This window comes from Furipterus horrens, unplaced genomic scaffold, assembly GCF_987537825.1.
Source record: "Furipterus horrens unplaced genomic scaffold, mFurHor1.1.pri manual_scaffold_7, whole genome shotgun sequence".
Lineage (NCBI taxonomy): Eukaryota > Metazoa > Chordata > Mammalia > Chiroptera > Furipteridae > Furipterus > Furipterus horrens.
In genome coordinates, this window is record NW_028327177.1 from 139,857,052 (window position 1) to 139,875,129 (window position 18,078).

The 18,078-nt window shown below is 47.7% G+C and overlaps 1 protein-coding gene across 2 annotated transcripts in view; it reads left to right on the forward strand.

Moving 5' to 3' along the window:
- The window catches only part of ARIH2 (ariadne RBR E3 ubiquitin protein ligase 2), a 46,276-nt gene extending 28,680 nt beyond the window's left edge, over nt 1-17,596 (forward strand). For both annotated transcript variants that reach the window (XM_090284696.1, XM_090284698.1), the window contains 13 exons: nt 1,909-1,976; nt 4,809-4,872; nt 6,334-6,484; nt 7,207-7,328; nt 8,500-8,609; nt 9,958-10,075; nt 11,031-11,081; nt 11,172-11,193; nt 13,397-13,548; nt 14,182-14,325; nt 14,926-14,994; nt 16,300-16,383; nt 16,605-17,596. In XM_090284696.1, the coding sequence (XP_090140822.1) occupies nt 1,909-1,976; nt 4,809-4,872; nt 6,334-6,484; nt 7,207-7,328; nt 8,500-8,609; nt 9,958-10,075; nt 11,031-11,081; nt 11,172-11,193; nt 13,397-13,548; nt 14,182-14,325; nt 14,926-14,994; nt 16,300-16,383; nt 16,605-16,676 (1,227 nt within the window). In that variant the 3' untranslated portion in view covers nt 16,677-17,596. The remainder of the gene's footprint in view (nt 1-1,908; nt 1,977-4,808; nt 4,873-6,333; nt 6,485-7,206; nt 7,329-8,499; nt 8,610-9,957; nt 10,076-11,030; nt 11,082-11,171; nt 11,194-13,396; nt 13,549-14,181; nt 14,326-14,925; nt 14,995-16,299; nt 16,384-16,604) is intronic.
- Nucleotides 17,597-18,078: the final 482 nt, after the last annotated feature.

The following is an 18,078-nucleotide window of genomic DNA, read 5'->3' on the forward strand; positions in this document are numbered from 1 at the left end:
TGTGACCAGTCCAGTTCTGGGTTCTGTGGATCTGTGAGGGGCAGGCTGACCCCTGTTCTTACCTTAAAGGCTTCACCTGCGCCGTCCATGGTGCGAGGGGAAGTGGCTGCCTGCCTGACGTGGCCAGGAGTCCTCTGGGTCTCCTGTGTGGTTCAGTGCCTTCTGTAGGACCTGGCAGCCACTGCGTGGTGAGACTGTCAGAGGTCAGAACCGAAAGCAGTGGCTAGAGGGCTGGCAGGGCCCCCCTGGTAAGAGCTGACAGAAAAGGTTCCAGCGAGGAGCTTATCCTAAACAGTATTACTATCAGGTTATAAAAAGATATTTGTAGGTAAAAGCTCCATTCACACAGTCATTAAAATTTAAACCAAATGTTTGTCTCTGTTTTCATTTTGTGATCGTGGTGTGTTGTGGAGGAAGGGTTAGGAGAAATGCCAACTGTAAGTCATGAGTCCTGAGCCACAAGTCCCTGTGGGCCTCCACGGGAAAGTACTTCCACAGCGTGCCTGGGTCAGAGGCCTTGCATGGAAGGGAAGTGAGGTCCCCCACAGTTAGTGAAGTAAGCTGTCTCGAGTCCTTGGTTTTCTCTAGATGTTCCTGGGCTTTAGGACAGGCAGGCAGGCAGTCACTGCACAGCCTTTGAAACTGATTGTGCACTGGAACATTCCGTTGTTTATTTGGGGTGCACCTGTCTCCTTTCAGGAGTGACTTGGGCTCTAGGAGCGACTTGAGCTCTAAGAGTAGGGATCACATGTGGGTCACTGTGTCTCCCTTCCTGCAGTTCTTACCTGTGGAGCAGCAGGCACTACCTTACAGGTCCTTGGAGTTCCTCTTGTTAAATACAGTCCAGTGAGCAGAATACCAAGGTTCTGTGTATTCTCTTGGCTCCGCAGCCTAAAGTGTGCTCCCAGTTTCTCCTTGACTCAGTAGCCCCTTCGTGCTGCATCATGCTCCTTCTGGGAAGCCTGATCTGGGCATCCAGACACATCCTGATCTTCTGTGGCTCCCACCCCCAGTCCTCACATTCAGGGTGGTCTGTTTTATAACTTGCGTACCTCCCCTAGTAACAAGATACGGTGGCTGTAACGTACGTGCTGTCTTACTACTGGTTTCTTTAACGTGACAGTAAAATGTGAGCCTCTTTCCATGTTCACACACTTACTTCTGCAACATCCTTTTCATTTATTATGAAGGAGTCCATTGCATGAATCTGTCACACATTATTTTTTTCCTTTTTATTGGGCATTGAGGTTATTCCTGATTTTTTTTACTCCCATAAAAACACTGTGGTACACATAACCACTGTCATTTCCTTAGAAAAATTTACTGAAGTAGAATAGCTAGCTTGAAGCACCTTCTGAGGCTCTTTGGCCGTAACCACCGTGCTTTAAAAGATAATGTAGGAGCCAAAAGGCTATCTACAGGTTTTTAAATTATCTTTGCATTTAGGGCTCACTGGATCCCAGGCACTCAAGAGATTTTAAACAGGGGCATTTTTTTGTTTGTTTTGTTCTGTCTTGTTGTGCTGGATTTATACAAGAATTCTAAGCCTGGAGTTTTTCTGCAAGTAACAGGCCTAACAAGAAGTACGTATATTTCCCATGTGTGGCCTACAGCAGCTTGAGGGAACATATTACATTAAGGAGCTCATAGCTGTTTTGCTTAAATTGGATGCTGAGGCTGATTTCTTGGATGGTCATTGATGAAAACATAGAAAAATTGAAGAGATCTGGGAAATCTCTAAGGTTTTAGTAAGAGTCTGAACTTTAAAGTCAAAGCAGAGCACCAAGACGAAGAATTTGAAATCAGGCCTGGGCCTGCTATAGACGTGAATGTATGCATTCCTCAACAAGTGGAGCTCTCTGAAAGAAGCTGCAGTTATAATTTGATCTTTTTCTTTCTTCTTTCTAGGTGTCTCATTCAGTTGCTAAACTTATATTAGTTAATTTCCACTGGCAAGTTGCAGAGATATTGGACAGGTAAGGTGTTTGGGGGAGGAGAGATCCGCTCTCTGCCCACCCACACAGTGATGATTATTGTCTACATTTTGGAGTATATCCTTATGGTGTTCATATTTTTAAAACACTGGCTCATATTGCATATCCTTTTTTCTCTCAATATACGGTGAACATTTTCCCATGTTTTCAGCATATTCTTTCTATCCCAGTTTTATTGCTGGCACAGTATTTCATTATATAAGGTGTTCTATACTTTTTTCAAACCTCTGTTATTATATAGTGAAGTTCAGTTTTCTTTGCCCTGTTACTTTGTAATTGGTGCCCTTCTAGATAACACTTGCCAACATCTGTAGTTATTTATTTTGGATACATCGGGTGAGGGAGCATTATAGCATACCACTATTTCCTTGAGAAAAGGTTGACCAGTTACCACCCTCCTCCAGAACTAGAGCGCTTTTTGAGGCACAGACTTAGGATTCTCAGGATACCCTGGGAGTTTTCAGGAGGAGGGGTTTCTCCATTCCCTAACCCCCCTCCTCATTCTCCCTGGTCCCCATGCCACCCCACCCCCCCAGAGGTATGTGCTTCTTTTTAACTCAGGGTTTCTCATCCCCAGCACTACTGACACTTTGGGCTAGATAACTCTTCGTTGTGGGGAGACTTCTGTGAGTTGTAGGAGGTTTGACAGAATCCCTAGGCTGTACCTACTACTGGTCAGTAGCGGTAGTCCCCCCAAGTCCTTGCAATAAAAAATGTTTCCAGACACTGTCAGCGCCTGGAGAGCCAGGTTTCCCCTGACGAGAAACACTGGCCCCCTCCTGCGCTTTCACACCCCAGCGAGTCTCTGTGCTACGCTGCCACTGTGACTGCAGAGGGTAAACACAACCGGGTGGCCAGGCCCATGGGAGCGCTCGTCCCGCCCAGGGGGGACCCAGTGCATTCCTCCTGCACTGGCTGTACGCGCGCGCTCCACGGGAGAGCCGAGTACTAGGTCTCACAGCCTCCCTCTCGAGCTGCCGCCCCGGCTCTGGGACCACGCAGGTTCCAGCAGGGAGGCGTCTCTCATGTCCAGACTCTTCAGCGTGACGTGGGAGTGGAGAAGGTTTGGATGGCTAAAGATATTAAAAGAATACTAGTGTGAGTAGTAGGAATAAAAATAGTTGAAGGAGGCATTCTGAGTAGGTAGAATAAGGGCCACACATATGAGACTTAATTCTTCCTGCTCAGATTCCTTTTATCTTGGTAATGTGTTTTTCTGGGCTTCATATGGCACTTCTATTGCCACATGATAGTTGATCATATTTTTAAATGGATTTATGCCATACGTCATTCCAGAAGGAATTAAATTTTTATTATGGAATAGTGGTTTTTCAGAAATGTGTGTGTGCGCGCACATGCATATGTGGTGTGTGTGTGTGTGTGTGTGTATTAAATGATAAAGCAAATACTCTTTCAAGCATCCATTCATATGAGAAACCCTTGACCTCTGGCAGCAGTTTCTGCCTGGCTACACCCCCTCCTTCCTCTCCAAGGCAATTAGTAAGTTCAATTCGGTATTAATCATTTTCTTATTTTTTCATAAATTGTGTCTTTTAGTTTTGTGTGTTTTTAGAACTCTACAGACATGTAATCATGCTGTATATGTTTTCAGTTTTTGAAATTGCCAACAAGGTTGCATTTTATAGCATCCTCTTCATCCTTTTGTCAAAAAACCATTTGTGAAGGTTTTTGGGGGGTGTGTGTGTGTGTGTTTTGTTTTTTCCTATTACAAATGATGCAGCTTTGAAAACTTGTACGTGACTCCTAGTGTCACATAGTTTTTGTAGGGTTAAGATAGAAAGTGGGCCCTGGCTGGCGTGGCTCAGTGGATTGAACACTGGCCTGCAAACCGAAAGGTCACCTGTTCAACTCTCTGTCAGGACACATTCCTGGGTTGTGGGCCAGGTCCCCAATCGGGGGCAAAATAGAGGTACCTCTCACACATGGATGTTTCTCTCCCCTTCTCTTTCTCCCTTCTCTTCTCTCTAAAAATAAATAAATAAAATCTTTTTTTAAAAAAGAACAGAAAATGAGTTGCTGGGTATGTGTTTCTGAAACTTTACTAGATAATGCCAAAATGTTTTCCAAAGTGATTGTTCCATGTAGCATGCTCACCAGTGGTATATGAGCGTTCCTGATACTGCCACGCTTAACGGTGTACAGTCTGGTGGGTGTAAATGGCATCTAATTGTTTCTAATTTCAATGTCCCGATTGTTAGGGAGGTTGAGCACCTTTACATATGTGTAATGGTCATTCATGCTTCCTTTTCTGTGAGATGCCTGTTCTCTCTATTGCCCATTTTTATTGTTATTTTAGCTTTTCAAATGGAGTTTTAGTAGTTTTTGTTCCATTTTGTTTATTCTGAATATCAATCCTTTGCCAGTATAGGGATCGAATTAGCTCCTGGTTTATAGCTTGGCTTTTCACTTACGGTGTTAATTCTTCAGTTTTCCTTTACGCATTGCGGTTTCTGTGCCTTCGCTACCCTTCCCTATTCTGAAGCCATTGAGATATCGGCCTCTATCTCCAGAAAGGAATTTAAAGCAGAAATGATCCTTCATGAGTATTTTTCTTACTGTTTAATGCCTTTAAAGCAGGGTTATAATTCTCATAGTAATAGAGAGCTTAAAAAATTGAAAGAAAATAATATTTGCACTAAGGCAAAAGGAAGCCTGGTTCCTCGAGGTTGTAATTAGGTACAAAGGCATTTTAGAGCAACTGCAACACTTGTCGGCCTTTTCTTTCTTTGTTCAGAGGTAAAAATCTTTGCCTTCGGTTTCTGATCCCCTTTATTTCTGCCTTTTGTTTTGTAGATACAAGTCTAATTCTGCTCAGCTGCTCGTTGAGGCTCGCGTTCAGCCCAGTCCATCGAAGCACGTGAGTGTCTCCTACTTGAGTACGGTTTCTCCCATGCACATGGCTCTCGCTGTGGCTTTACCATGTTACTGAGAACCACCTCGCTTTGTTTATAGTGCACCATGCCTGAGGTGTTTGTCCAGTACAGGCTTAAATCTGTCATTTCTGTTAACGTTTGAAAAGCTTCCTCATAGATAAGGAATGCGTCATTGCCAGTCCTGGGGCCTCTTCAGCCTCTCCGTCATCTTTGCACTCCCACACAGCCTGCACTCTGTCCCTGCTGAGTGCCTTGGTATTCCAAGTTCACTGCACGTCTCTTTGACTCTGCTTGTGCCTTCCCTGGCCTGGAATGTGTAGAGCCTGTCCCCACCTTTGCTTGTGGGAATGAAATTCATTAAAAAAGATTTTTTTATTTTATGGAACTCACTTTTAAAGACCCAAATCCAAGCTGTCTCTCACAGAGCCTGTCCCCTGTGATCGCTGCGCTCCAGACTCCTCTGGTTATAACTTAAAACCTTTACGTGTATATTGCTGTGATTCAATCATCTTTTTAGTTCTCCTACCAGGTTGTGAGTGCTTTAACGGTAGAAACCATTCCCTGCGATGCCTAGCAATTTCCTGTGTATCTAGAAGTTCGACAAGCATTTGTCAAGTGAATGAGGGCCATGTTGAAAGAGCTCTTAGGAGGGAGAATTGGGTCTTAGGTCACCACATAACTTCTGCAGCCTCTTAGAAAGTTCCCAGACACATACTGGATAAACATGGGAATACAGTCCTTTTTCTCAGGATGAGAAACCTGATGTAAGCCTGTAGTGGACTTTTCCATGGGTTGTGGTTTTGGTCGGGGTCTCCAGATTGTCTTTGTCTGCCGGTTTGTGTAACGTGGCATGGATCGCAGAGCTCAAGCTTTACAGTTATTTGCCCACATTCTGGAAGAGTTTCCTGCCTAGGCAGAGCCTTCCTCATTCCTCTAAATTATTGCATGTGACCTCTCCCTGTATATTATGGATGAGTGGTAATTTGGCAGAGGATATAATATTTGGTATTTGGGGCATAATGACATGGGAAAATCTACTGTCTTTGAAAAGTTAAACTGTGGTGTGGGTCATTTGAAGCTTTTCACAGCCTCAGACCCTTTATGTAGTACCTGTTGACAGAAGAAACTCAGAAGTCTCTAAAAGAAGTTGAATGACCTCTTAAGGACCTTGGCAATTCTGATATCCTGAGCTTTTCAGCCTGACATTATTCAACTTCTGTAAGTTCTCTCTGCCTTACTGAATCCTAGTGATTCTTCAAGCCCAGCTCATATGCCACCTTTTTCAGGAAGCCTTTGTGATAGGTGCTTTCTGCTCAGAGCTCTTGGTACTCCCAGAGTTCACACATTGCAGCTGAGTTCTGACCCTTGTGGCAGGATTGGGATTGCCACACAAAGCACCCCTGTGGCCCCTGCTCTTTGACTCATATGGCTCTGCCTCTCCCCAGGTCCCCACAGCCCATCCCCCTCACCACTGCGCAGTGTGTATGCAGTTTGTGCGGAAGGAAAACCTGCTCTCTCTGGCCTGTCAGCACCAGTTCTGCCGAAGCTGCTGGGAGCAGCACTGCTCAGTGCTTGTCAAAGACGGCGTGGGTGTGGGTGAGTCTGCCATGGAACCCAGAAGAGGCTAGCACGCAGTGTTTATCTCTGACTTTGCCCTTTCAGATACTCAGGTCAGCTGCGTACCTTCTTTTGAGCCCGATTGTTCGAACCATTGCTTTCCCAACACATCAGTCTGAACAGTGGCAGAGTGTCCCTGGCCTTGAGCAAATGAGACAGTCGAGGCTGTTGTTCGGGCATCTGTGTAAACGCTGGTGTGGGGGCAGGGCCACCTCTGGGGAGAACTTCCGGAAGAACTGTCATTTAAGCTGCCCGTTTTGTCTTGAGTCCCCAGGTGGCGGCCATAACTCAGAAACACCCAGAGAGTTTGATATTTAGGTAACAGCACAAATCACATTGGATGGTTTTGTTGAGCATTTGTTATACTATAACTGGGTGATACTGAAATGAAATTAGCATCACATGAATTATATCTGCAAAATCTCATGTGTTGGTGGTGATCACTTGGACGTAATATTAAACATCACAAAACTCAGTTGTTAGGAACCGTGTATGATTTTTTAAATGATATTTTTAGTGGTGCTATTTGCAGTGTGTATGTATTTGGGGTAATATTTTAGTTGCATCACTGTGCAAATATATTAATTTCTCTCTTCTTTGAATAACTTCTGTTGCTTTAGGAGACTCCTGTGTAGAATCTCAATTTTTGGTTAACTCAGTGGGCAAATGCAGTTGTTCATCACATTGTCTTCATTCCCCAGGAGTCTCTTGCATGGCTCAGGACTGCCCACTTCGAACACCAGAGGACTTCGTATTTCCATTACTGCCCAACGAAGAACTAAGAGACAAATACAGGCGCTACCTCTTCAGGGACTATGTGGAGGTATGACCGACTCCTCTGGCTGGGCCCTCTGTCTCCCTGGGCCCACTTGCCGTCAGATGCTTGTTTATCATCATTGCTCTTTAGACAAGGCTGCCATTAGGTGCTGGCATTTTACAAAATGTGAGCCCTAGCTGGTGTGGCTCAGTTGGTTAGAGTGTCATACCATAAACCGAAAGGTCACTTGTTTGTTTCCTGTTCAGGGCACATGCCTAGGTTGCTGTTTGGTCCCCAGTTGGGGTGTGTGGGAGAGACAGCCAGTCAGTGTTTCTCTCTCACATTGATCTTTCTCTCCTTCTCTCTCTCTCCTCCTTACCCTCTCTCTAAAAATCAATAAGCATGCCCTTGGGCGAGGATTAAAAAAAATTTTTTTTGAAAACCACTACAATGATAGTGAAGAACATAGACCCTGGAATCAGACAATTGTGTGAATTCCAGGTCTATTACTTCCTTGCTGTGTAACCTTCAACCCATTATTTTACCTCTCTGAGCCTTGGTTTTCTCTTGTAGAATAGCCAGTCATACCCACCTCATACACGTTACTTAAACAAAGTATTGTATGCCAAGTTTAGACACAACTCAGGCATATCTCAGGAGTTCCTGTTCTATTCGGTTCACTTTGTGATTCAGCCCAGAGAAGGGGTATTGCTTGTGCAGTTTGACATCTTGTCCAGGATTCCAGCATGGTCAGTTTTAGAGTCCTTCCCCTCTGTTGGGCTACCTGTTCAGGCTTGCTGGTTTCATGCAACATAGTTTTCTTCTTTTTATGTCTTCAGTTTATTGGATTGTTTGGTGGTCTGGATCTTCTCATGCACATGCTGCGGGGTAAACAGAATGCCTTGTTCCTTGTGCTCTTTGCTGCCTTTGGTGAATGCCTGAGGGCTGTTAAGCCTCTCAGCTGATTAGGTTGCTTTGCATTTTCATTTCACAGATACAATTCTGTATCCCATTTCGTAATCTAATCCTAGATCATCCCAGTGAGTTGCTACCCGGTTTAAAGGTCTTCAATATCTGCCCAATGTCTGGTCTTCACAATATTGATCTTGAGCTCCTAGAGCCCCTTGATGTAAGTCATCAGCTGGAAGAATAGAAGGTGTTTGAGTGCTCAGGGAGCTCTTAATTTGGAGGCAGCATTAAGGGATCACCTCCTCGCGTCCCCTTGCTGTGTTCACAGAGTCATTACCAGCTTCAGCTGTGCCCTGGTGCAGACTGCCCCATGGTCATCCAGGTACAAGAGCCCAGAGCTCGCCGAGTCCAGTGCAATCGGTGCAACGAGGTCTTCTGGTAAGAGCGAGTGTGGGTGCCGAACAGCCCTGGGCTCATGCCCCTTCCTCCTTCAAAACCCCGCTGCTACTGCTGTGTGTGCGGGTGGGGCTGGGGGAGACAGGGGCTCTCAACTGGGAGAGCAGCTCTGCTCCGGGGGGGCAGGGTTTGTACGTAGCGTCTCATTTCCCTTGTTACGTTTGATAACGCTCAGTCTGGAGACAAGAAAGCGGCACAGGTTCTTGGAGGATGTGCCATGGTTTATGCTACCAAGACTCATAGCCCAGAAATTGGGTGTCTGTCTACCGGCATAGATAATTTACATACTACTGTTCGTAATCTTCAGTGTCTTAGTTTTTCCCTATAATTCACTGTAATTCATAAATGTGGTTTACATCTACTTAGGGTTTACTCCATTCAGTAAATACGATGGGAATAGCTAAAGTGTACTGAAGGCTTACTTAGGGAAAAGGCCCTGTCCTGATCAGCGTGCCTTCATTCTCACAGCTGTATGTGTTTGGTACTGTTGTTACCTTTTTAGGTGAGGTGCAGGTATTGGCAAGAGTCATCACTTAGGTTCAGATCTGTCCCCCTGATGATCCCTCTCCGGGAGCTTCGTGGTGGGGCCTTAGAGAAACTACGTGGAAAACGTGACGTGTGTGCACATGTGCTGCCTTCCAAGGCGTCGCTGAGGGAGCGTGGGGCTCACCAGACGCCAAGAACCATGAGTGCAGTTACCCTCCATCCTTTGAGTCGCGTGTGATGAACTTATTTCCCTGGGGAATGTGTTAGGCTGTGTGCCTGGGGGCCTGTACTGTCCAGCAAGTTGTGTTGGCCTGGACCAAAAAGGAAATTAAAATCGTCAGGCCAAGCTCGGGGTGGTTTTTTAATGGCCACAAATTCCCTGCATTGTTAGGCGTGTCATGCCCTACAGGCTGTACCAGTTCTGGCATTTGTGCATCATCCTGTGCACGTGCACATCTGGCTGAAAGACCAGCCAGAACTCCTGGAAGTGCCTCTTGGTCCTGCCTTGGGCCTGAGCTAAGCTGTCCTCTTCAGAGCACCTCCCCGTGCCCACAGAGGCTGAATTCTGGATTTGACGGCCTTCCAGGAAGTGCTAACACCACACAAGACACTTACAGCAGAATCTTCATTTGGGTTTATTGAAAGTATGTCTTAGAGGGGCTTAACTAACTTGAAGAGAAGTATACGCAATGTTTTAGTACAATCCCAAGTAAATAAAGTTATAAAAGGTCTTAATAGATGACTTTCCTCTTGATAAGGTCTAATTCAGGATCTCTTGGCTTGGAAAAAAGGAGAATAAAAAACCTGACCTAATGGTTGAGTGTTTTTCTTTTCTGGTTTTAAGTTTCAAGTGTCGTCAGATGTATCACGCCCCCACAGACTGCGCCACAATCCGGAAATGGCTCACGAAGTGTGCAGACGACTCTGAAACAGCCAACTACATTAGTGCTCACACTAAAGACGTAAGGACTGTGTCTTACCTGTCATGGGTCTGCCCTCCTTAGTGCTGCCAGGGCCTTGCCCAGGAGGTCTGCCACCCGAGAGCAGAACACCCAGGGGCTGGGGCCCTTGCCAGAGGCTGCAGACCCTTGCCCAGACGTGGCAGAGGTAGCAGCGGTTCATCACAGTATACGTTGATTGGTGCCTTTATTTTAATAAAACGCTAAAATGCCTGCAAAAGTTAAAGAACTACTTAGAAAAAAAACGTAGGTTTTATTGAATGCCTCCCAGGCATTAATGTCCCTGGGAGGGAGATGGTTGATAGCCATCCCTAATAAATAGCAAGACTCTAGTGCAAGCCCAGGCCCGCCACGTTCGGGTTCTGAAACGTCCTGTGGGAAGCACGGCCCACGGCCCCTTGAGCGCTGGATGACTCGGCACCCAAGGCTCTACCCTGTGCCAGTCACGTGCTGAGTCGATGCACTCAGAGGCACAGCTGTGACCATGACATCATTAAACAGAGTCTGCCTCGTGGCCCAGCATTCGGCTGGTGTCGCCTCTCAGATGAGAGAAAGCAGGCCTTCGCGGTGGTTCCCCTGCCCCGTTCCAGGAGCAGAAGTGCAGGCAGGCTGACCAGGACTTGGTTCGGCTCTCGTGCTGCGTTGGCATCTTCCCAAGCAGGCAGGCTTCCTGCTCACTCAGCTTGTGCTTCACTTGAGCAGCCCGTGGCAGGGGCAGATGGTAGAGAACTTAGTGCGGCTCAGCTGGTGCTTGGAGTGTTTCAGAGCCAAACATGCTGACCTCATTTCCTTGGATTGCTGTTCCAGCCTCAGCGACCCGCCACATTTAAGTGAGATGCTCCTCCCCAGAGGTGCTCGCACGATGAGCACCGGGCGCAGGTGCCAGGAGCTTTGTGTAAGTTGTGTTAGAACCGACCCGGTGGTACGTGAGCCTAATGGCGCCCTTCTGTCTCCTCAGTGTCCCAAGTGCAACATCTGCATTGAGAAGAACGGAGGCTGCAATCACATGGTGAGCCGAAGCCTGTACCCTTTGCGTGTGTGACGCGGGGCCTTTGGTCAGCATGCCCTTAACGTGTTCTCTTCTGTTTTCCTCCGACAGCAATGCTCCAAGTGTAAACACGGTGAGTCCCAGGCTTGGTGCCCAAGTTCCAGCGGCACACGGTCTGTGCTTCTTGTGCTTGGGTCTCCATTGCTTGTTTAGGGAGCACTTTTGCAGTAATGTAGTCATAATATTTACTTCCTATTGTTTGGTCCCTCTTGTAATCCTGCTGCCATCTTGCTGACAAATGTAGTCAGAAGTCAGGTCTGGGCCCTGACCGGTGTGGCTCAGTTGGTCGGGCGTCATTCCACAAAGCGAAATGTCATGGGTTTAGTTCCCAGTCAGGGCACATGCCTGGGTTTTGGGTTCAGTTCCTGGTCAGAGCATGTGCAAGAGGAGGCTATTTGGTGTTTCTCTCTCACATTGATGTGCTTCTCCCTTCCCATCTTTAAAGAAATAAAAATTTTTTTTAAAAAAAGTAAAGGTTTAAGATGACTCTTAGACTCTCATGACCCTCGGTCATCCAAGAAGAAAATTTTAGCATGTCCTTTTTATTTTTGCCAAGGCAGGTAAGAAACATGGGGCTTATCTCTGTTACCTTACAGATACCTTTTAAAGCAAGCTGTACATGGTTTTACTGGAGAAGGTAAAATAATAGTTTTCCTTTGAGGTTTTATAAAGTTCCCAGAGGGGTTTTGATCAGGCCTTTCGGGCCTCCTTCATCTGCAGGAGTAGGCTGCTTAGAACCTGCTGGTTTTGCTTTCCTGCTCACCAGATCAAGTAGAGAAGTCAGATGCCTTCAAGTAGAAAATATGTGCAGCTAGGTCTCCCACACAGCCGCTTAGATTCTGACCAGGAGGCCCTGAGCGTGCCTCTTTGTAAGGGCCCGTCTGGTGCTGTTCATGTGTTCTCCCAGGAGCGCACTGTGACCAGAGTGGACATGGCAGGGTCTTAGAAGGAAACGGTGACTGAAGTGGAGAGAGGCTGGGGGGCGTGGCGTGTTTCCTCGGTGGTGTCCTCCCCTATCTGTGTGTGTGTGGGAGTGATAGGAACGTACGTGTGTCACCCACCTAGGGCACACGTACACTCCAAAGACGAACGACGAAGTGAACACTCCCAGTACCTATCACAGTCCTAGGACCTATTTGTCCCTCCTCAGTCATAGTCTCCTCATCTCTTGCCACTTAGAGTTAACTATCATGTCGTGACTGCCGTATCATTTACCACCTGTACAGACAGCCCTGAGCAAGCAGTACGTAAAACAACAGGAAGTGAGACTTAGCTGACTGAGGAGAGCGGTATTGCCACTGTCCGGTGAGGACCACCAGGAGAAGGGCAGGGAATGACTGCGCGGTCTCTGGGTTTGACTTTAGCTTCCCTGACTTTTACAGGAGCAACTTTAGGGAAGTCAGTCAACTTCTGGGAGTGAAACCTCGGGAACAGGGTTTCCCACTGTCAGGTCTCTGGCAGAGACAAAATACGTGCTGGACATCGGTACTGGTTGACCCCTCTTCATTAGGCCACAATAATTGGATGTGTAGCATCCGTAAGGGATCTTTATTTTTCCTCCTTAGCGTCCCCAATGTGGAAGCAGAGTCATAATTCTGAGTATGAATGTTGAGGAGCTTTAGGTTTAATAGAAATGTGGTTTTTAAAAAAGAAGAAAGGGATAAAGCCTTTATTCCCAGCTTCATGTACAGTTTTCTAAGACATTGTAGGAGCAGGAGGTAGGCAGGGGGGCAGGTGTGTTTGTGAATGAGCCTCAGCTGGATGGGTTTCTGCTGCTCACAGTGGCATTGACAACAGACTAGAGGTCTTTTTTAAATGCTTTTAAAAAATTTTACATTTCAGTTACAATTTATGCATATTCAGTATTACTTTGTGTTAGTTTCCGGTGTATAGCATAGTGGTTTGATAATTGTATACAGTGTTTCCCCTGCTATTTCCAGGCTCACCTGGCTCCATACCTAATTACAATATTATGACTATATTCTCTGTACTGTACTAGACTAGCAGTCTTGTACAATCAACATCTGCCTGCATTGGATTAAAAAGGTGCAAAGCATATATGCTCATGGAACTCGGGATACCCAGAGGCTGTTGTTTAGATTGGCAAGGGCAAGCTATAGGGACAGTGGGAGATGAGGAGACGAGACATACATTCCCCCTGGGAAGTTCTGATCAGGTGAACTTCCCCCTGCAGGGTCTGTGTGTCCCACTGCTTTGCCTTTGGAGGACTCTGGGCTTGTCCTGTGGGTGTGAAAGCTGCTTTCTCTTCTGTGCAGACTTCTGCTGGATGTGTCTAGGGGATTGGAAGACCCACGGCAGCGAGTACTATGAGTGCAGTCGGTACAAGGAGAACCCTGACATCGTCAACCAGAGCCAGCAGGCCCAAGCCAGGGAGGCCCTCAAGAAGTACCTGTTCTACTTTGAGAGGGTAGGCGTCCTCTCCTGCAGCTGTTCCTTGTGGGTGGGCTTCTTCAGTTGGCCTGCTGGGGTAGAATTTCCAGGGATCAGTAGTCAGAGCCAGCACGTGCACACAGAAGTCAGGGAATGGAACTCCTGCCTTGACCCTGGGTGATCCCTCCATAGATGTGGTTTTCGGGCAGCACAGGTACACAGCCAACAAGGAAGGATGTGCTGCTGACTTGGTGTGAATGCTGGATTGAAGGACAGTAAAGAACCATCAGATAGTCTTCTCTGCAGGGCCATCTTAATAGTCAGATTTAGAGGGCAGTTCCTCCCAGGACGACTCTTTGGAAGCCCCCACGGCATGGCGCATTTGGTTTCTGAGCATAGTAGACGAGTGAATAGCCTGTTAGTCCTCAGGGCTGGAGCCCTTCTGCCCCATAGGGGTGGGGTGATCTGGCAGCAGACAGCTGCTCTAGGCGCAGTTAGTGGAGTGGACTAAAGAAATCCTGTCCTGCACTCGGAGCGACATTCGGTCCCCATAAGCTAGGTGAGGCGGTGGCCATGCCCTTCCAGCCGAGGTGTCTATTCTGAACTCTTGTGTGGACCTCTGTACCTTCCCAGGACCTCTACAGCTTTCTCCTTCCTCTGTTCCCTGTAGTGGGAAAACCACAACAAGAGCTTGCAGCTGGAGGCACAGACGTACCAGCGGATTCATGAGAAGATCCAGGAGAGGGTCATGAATAACCTGGGGACGTGGATTGACTGGCAGTACCTACAGAATGCTGCCAAGCTCTTGGCCAAGGTCTGTACCCCCTCATTCTTCTGATCCCCTGTCCAGTGCCTGGCCCTGTCAGGCCCAGACCTCTGAGAAGGAGGGACACTGAAGGGGGCAAAGGGCATTAGCACCCTGTGCAGCCCTGCGTACGTCTGTTCGTGGGTTGACAACTCCCTGTGCTGTGCCCACTGAGGACCTAGTCCTCTGCTGACGTCGGGGAAATTCCAAGAAGAGTAGTCCACTGCCTCTGCCTGTGGGAAAACTAGAGCCCGTCTCTTTTGTCCCGTCCCTGCGTACTCAGAGGAGAGTAAGGGCTTATCTTTGGACAGCTATTGAGATAGATGTGTGGACTCTGATGTCCAACTCAAGAGGGAGGAGCCATTGAGGCGGCTGCTGGTAAATAAGTCGCAGCTTGAAAAGGGAACTGTGGGTGTTTTGTGGCCACTTTTGTTTCCTTTTTTTCCATGTTGTCCCCCAATTCATCCTTTATTTGGCTTGGTCTCGTTTCTTCCAGGCCCATACCTGTAGAGCCAGGCTAATTTGCATGGTGGGGTAAGAATGGTAAAAGCCACCTGAGATGCATGTAGGCTAGAGATACACAGGTACCTTCTCTTCTCTGCATTGCAGTGCCGATACACCCTGCAGTACACGTACCCGTATGCGTACTACATGGAGTCTGGCCCCCGCAAGAAGCTGGTAAGGCGGGGCAGTCCCTCTCCTCTACCCTCTTAGCTTCAGTGGTGGGGGTAGGGGGCGGTTTGCAAAATCAGAACAAAGCTATTCATTTTTAAATTTCATTTCTCCTCTATGCATCTCCAAAATAGGTCTCAGGGGCTGGCATTTTTTGTAGTAGTAAGGCAGCCATAATGAACGTGGCCATGGGTATAGGCCAACTGTCTGAGGAGGTCTGTGGCCACTCGAGAGGCCAGTGCCTGTGCTCTGGGAGGATATACAGCATGCATGTCCTGAAGTGATCCTGGGCATTACATCTTCCTTTAATTCTTTGCCTTATACATGAGTTCACCCCCATTCCCAATTTATAAATTCATATCTATTGTCTAAATGTTGAAAAACATTGAAAAACCTTGACATGATTCCACCAGAAAGAAATGACCATGTGTTAGCATTTTCCAGCCTTTTAAAATTAATATTATTTAGCCCTGGGTGGTATGACTCAGTGGATTGAGTGCCAGCCTGTGAATTGAAAGGTTGCTGGTTCGATTCTTATTCAGGGCTCAGGCCTGGGTTGTGGCCCAGGTCCCAAGTTGGGGGCGTTCAAGAGGCAACTGATTGATGTTTCTCTAGCACATCTATGTTTTTCTCCCTTTCTTTCTTCCTTCCTCCCCTCCCCCTCTCTGAAAATAAAATTTAAAATTATTATTTATATTTTATTTTTATATATATAGCATTTTACTGTTATATCTGTTTATTGTTGAAGCTGTCACTTTTTTACCAGGCTGGTTAATACCATTTTTTTGTAGTTGCATAAGTGTTTTATTATATGAGTGTACCATCATTTGGGGCATTGTTTCTGTTTTTTACTATTATAAATAAGATATTGAGGAACATCTTTGTGCATAAAGCTTAGATGTACAATTACTAAGTCAAATGGTCTGACTATTTTTAAGACTTGATTTGCAGAAGAACCAGGGTTAAAAATGAAGCATTTAGGGAGTACAGTAACTAAATATCCATTCTGACCTGTTTTTACAGCATCTGTTTCCCTGTGTGTTGGGAACATTCTCTTCAGTGGCTTAAATTCTTGCCTTTTCCTTGGGGGGTGGAGAGTGAGTGTGGTCTTGCCATTTGTACTCTGAGGTAGCCTTTTGATTGGGTCTGGCCCCGGGCACAGGGCCTAGCACTGCTCTCTGAGGACAGCGTCAGGGTCGTCTGTAACTGGTGAGGCTGAGGTGCTGCGTCTCTGCCACCACCTGCCCCCGCCTGCAGGCCCTGCTGCTCTGTAGCCCCCTCTCCTTTGACCTTCCTGCTCTGCCCATACAGTTTGAATACCAGCAGGCGCAACTGGAGGCCGAGATCGAAAACCTGTCGTGGAAAGTGGAGCGTGCGGACAGCTATGACAGAGGGGTACGTACCTGCTGTCGTCTTTACCTGCTGTTGCGGGTGAGGGAGGGCTGGCATGCTGCCAGGTTACAGCGTTGTTCTGCGGGCTGGACGCTGCTGCTGAGAAGGGTGGGAAGGGCTGTGCTTTTAACGCCTCAGAGCCCCTGTGCCGGGGGCTGTGCCTTAGGCTCGCCCTGCTCTCGGGGCTGGGCCATGCAAGTACTCATTTTGCTTCCCTGGTGCAGGACTTAGAAAACCAGATGCACATAGCAGAGCAGCGGAGGAGAACCCTGCTGAAGGATTTCCACGACACCTAGGCCGGCGTGGACGTGCCGGAGTGAGGAAGACGTGGCTGTGAGGTCTCCCGGCTGCCACACTGCATGCTGCAGGCTCTGCCCTTCACCCCGGCAGCAGCCAGGGCCCCGCTCCCGAGAGACACTGGCCACACGCCTCTTAGTCAATTTCTGTTTGTTCTCATCTCTTTGCTTTTTGTTTCTTGGCCTCTTCAGGATTTTTAATTCCCCTTGGATGGCTGTTGGGAGGGAGGGAAAGTTTTTTCTGAATGACTATTAATAATAGTATTAGATCATTACAACTTATGTAATTTTCAAAGGTTGTACAATTATACAAAAAAAAGGCAAACCAACTATAGAATTACACAGAACCCTTTTAAAAAATAAATTGGCATTGGAGTGTTTTACCCTCTAGCTAATTCACTCAGAAAGTAACATATGCTGCCTGCCTGCCCTGCCTCCCAATGTGTACTGCAAGAGGGTTCCGAGGTGGCCTCTGCTTCCAGATTCCCTTGGTGTCTGACAACAGCTGGAATCCCAAGGGAGGAGCATGGGTGGCAGAAGGGGGATTGAATTAGCCTGTGTCGTGGGCATGCACACAAGGAACCGCTTCATGTCTCCTGCCTGTTCCTTGCACACCTGTTTGTGGTCAGGCGCGCCTGCCTGATCTTGGCAGGGAGGAGACAGTACAGAACAGGGTCTTGCCACAGGGTGTCTGATTGTCTCGGATGGCGCTGCCTGCCTGTGGGCTCATCTTTATTCTTGAAGGTGAGGCTTACCTGGGTCTGGCTACTAAGGCCAGAGCCCACAGCAGCGCATAGGTGGGCTTGTGGCCCTCCAGACCAGGGGACAAGAGTTCAGCAGTGTTTCCTTTTGTCTCCTGAAGATAGAGATCTGCTTTCAAAGGGAATTTTTTCCCAAAATAAATTTGTTTAACCATGGTCTCTTCTGTGCCAGTGTTGAAGTGTGTGACTCCGACCAGGTTAGCACATAGCCGTGCCTAACGCTGTCCTGCTGCTCCGTCCTCTGCTGAACGTCAGGTTCAGAGGGCTGGGTGGCCCCCAAGGGCACCCATCTTCCTGGCTCAGGGGCCTCGTTTGCACAGGTGGTTTTCACGTTACCTGCAGTGTGTCCAGCACCGGCTCTGGGGCTCGGGTGCTCTCCCCCGTCGCCGGGCGTCGAAGGACACCACCTCTAGGGGCTGCGAGTCCGAGGCCAGGAGGGTCCTTGGTTTGTGGTCCAGCTCCTGTAGCGGGAGGGGCTGGCCAAGGGAGAGGACCGGTTTTCGCACGGTTGCGCCCAGCAGTGAGTGGTTTGCGTGGTGTCTTACCTGTCCTGCAGCAGGTCCTGTGGGCCTTTGCACAGTGAGGTCTGTGATTCTCGGGGGTTTGTGGCTTTGTTCGAGGCCTCCACTCTGAGGCTGGCA